Genomic DNA, 2,621 nt, shown 5'->3' with positions numbered 1-2,621 from the left:
TTTTTTTTTTTTTTTTTTTTTTTTTTTTTTTTTTTGTACCAGGGATCGAACTTGGTACCTTTCACTTGAGAGGCTGGCAGCAGGACCACTGAGCTAAATCCCCTGGTCCTACTGCCCTTTGTCTGAAAAGATACCTCTCTCCCTGTCTCTAGCTAAGTCTCAGACTTAGCTGAGTGAAAACACTTTAAGCTCTGACCTGCCCATACGTCTCTTCCCTGCCTCAGACCCTGTATCTCAGCAACATGCTTCTTTTCCCTCAAAGACATCAGGCCCTCACACTCTGTGATCTGGCACGGGCTTTTGCTCAGTAGCTACCTCCTACATGAACCCAGTTAATGCCTGCAGGCTCAGGTCAGCAGTTGCTTCCCAGGCAGAAATGGTCCTGGGGTGCTCCATAGCTCCTGCCTCCATTTCATATTGGCATTGTTCATGTCTTGGTCTGTTTCTCCACTATTTCCTGAATGCCTTAGGCTAGGCCCTGGTATGAGTTCCTTCTTTGTACCCAGCATAATGCACACTTGGGACATGACAGGTCACCAGGCCTCTGGCCCCTAAGAAAGAAAAGCAGTTCTAGCTCAAGCACTTTCCTAGAAATTCTGTCCTTTGTATGGGAAACAGGTGTCAGGTTGCTGGAATTATCTGAGGCTCAATGATACAATGTTGGTGTCGGAAGTAGGACAGGATGCCTGTCTCTCTCATAGCCAGGACATCTCCCACCTGGCACAAGGCTTCAGACCTTAAAGAGATTTTTCAGGTCACGGTGGGTACTTGGTGATTTTTACTGGCCCATTCCTCTCTGTCCCTTTCTTCCCTCTGGCCACCTCTCTTCCGCTGTCATTGGCTCCCACATGTGGTTAGGCCTGGGAGTGTCTCTTGAGGGCAGCAGCCATGGCAGTCAGAGCAGTCTGGCCCACAGGGCCTGGCAAGTGGTGGGACTGCTGGCATCAGCTATATTGTGCAGTGCTGGAGAGCAGGGGCAAGCTAAACCTGGAGGAGACAGCTTCCCTAGCCCAGGGCACCTGCCTCTCTCTAAAAGGAACCTGTGTCTAGGCATGGGGAGGGAGTGGAGTTGGGAGTTCAATAACTTTGTACCCTGGACCCTCTAGGAATCCTATGCCAATGTGAAGCAGTGGCTTCAGGAGATTGACCGCTATGCCAATGAGAATGTCAATAAGCTCCTGGTGGGCAACAAGAGTGACCTCACCACCAAGAAGGTCGTAGACAACACCACAGCCAAGGTGAGCAGGACTGGACCCAGCTACATAGGGGGCTGGGGATTGTTGCCCCTCACCCTTGTCTCCTCTCTCCTCTCTTTTCTTGGCAGGAGTTTGCAGACTCTCTAGGCATCCCCTTCCTGGAGACAAGTGCCAAGAATGCCACCAACGTCGAGCAGGCTTTCATGACTATGGCTGCTGAGATCAAAAAGCGGATGGGGCCTGGAGCAGCCTCAGGAGGAGAAAGGCCCAACCTCAAAATCGACAGCACCCCTGTGAAGCCAGCTGGTGGTGGCTGTTGCTAGGAGGGTCACTTGGGATGGGACAGGAGAGGACACCTCCAGATGATGCCTCTGGAGAGGGCAGGAGGTGCTTTCTGTCTCTCCTGGGCATTTGAGTCTGTGGCTTTGAGGTGTCCTGGGCTCCCCATCTCCCTCTGGCTCATCTGCCTGCTGTCCTGAACCCTGGTTATGTCAGGGTCCCCAAGGGAGGACACAGGACTTGTGGCAAGGGCGGGGATGGGGGCTGCTCTGCTGCTGCCTCTAGGTACCTTGGAAAGATGCCCCACCATGCGCCTTCCTTTGGAACCGGGGGGGCTCCTCTGTCTCCCCTCCCTCATGTATGCTGCACTGGGTTTCTTGTCTCTCCTCTGTTCCCAGGAGCTGAGGCCTCCCTGGCCTCTGCTGCCCCTGACTGTAGTCAGTGCCTAGGGTCAGGACTAGCCAGGGAATCCAAGGCCTGGGATCTAGGGCCCTGGGTTAGACCTCAGGATGGGTATGGGGGCTGCAGGAGCCCAGCAGCCCACCCTTTCCTTTCCTCTGCCTCCCTCCACCCTTCCTACACTCAGCTCAAGCCATCCTGCTGCGGTGGGGTCCGAGCACAGTTAGGGCAGGTGGGCGGGAGGCTGCACTGGGCCTGTGTCTTGAGCCCAGAGGGAGCCTGCTCCTGCCACCCCCTGCCCTGCCAGAGCCAGGCCCATGTGCTGCCTGCCCACCGTGCCCCTTTGTGCCCAAAGCAGGAAGAGGCGGAAGGCCCACCGTGCCAGAGGCCAGGCACCAGCCTTAACCCTCACTCTGCCAGCGCGCCCTCTCTTTCCCTGAGGCAGCACATCTGGTCTATTCCTCTCATTGCTCAGAGCCTCATTCCTGCCGCTACTTCTCTGGGGAATGTGGGTATAACCTGGAGTTGGGGGTCCTCTGCTCACCCTCTCCCCACCCAGGATCCTGGTCCTCTGCCCTAGCTTCCTACAGAAAACAAACCTTGGTCTCTACCTAAGAAGCCATGTCCCTTGTGCTGTCTCTTGCCTGTCCCATCTATACCCTGCCCTTCCCTCCAGCTTGTATTTAAATCCCTGAGCCACCCTTGGGGGCCCTCACTCCCAGGATCCCCTCTGGTCATGTCAGGCGT

The 2,621-nt window shown here is 55.4% G+C and overlaps 1 protein-coding gene across 1 annotated transcript in view; it reads left to right on the top strand.

The window, feature by feature from the left end:
* Rab1b (RAB1B, member RAS oncogene family) overlaps window positions 1-2,419 on the top strand; it is a 7,193-nt gene extending 4,774 nt beyond the window's left edge. Inside the window, exons 5-6 of the mRNA XM_010635910.3 lie at window positions 1,107-1,238; window positions 1,325-2,419. Of these exons, the coding sequence (XP_010634212.1) occupies window positions 1,107-1,238; window positions 1,325-1,519 (327 nt within the window). The 3' untranslated portion in view covers window positions 1,520-2,419. The remainder of the gene's footprint in view (window positions 1-1,106; window positions 1,239-1,324) is intronic.
* The last annotated feature ends 202 nt before the right edge of the window (window positions 2,420-2,621 follow it).

Source organism: Fukomys damarensis, unplaced genomic scaffold (genome assembly GCF_012274545.1).
Source record: "Fukomys damarensis isolate Sample0158 unplaced genomic scaffold, DMR_v1.0_HiC HiC_scaffold_27, whole genome shotgun sequence".
In the NCBI taxonomy this organism is placed as follows: Eukaryota; Metazoa; Chordata; class Mammalia; order Rodentia; family Bathyergidae; genus Fukomys; species Fukomys damarensis.
This window is presented reverse-complemented; position numbering and strand designations above follow the sequence as displayed.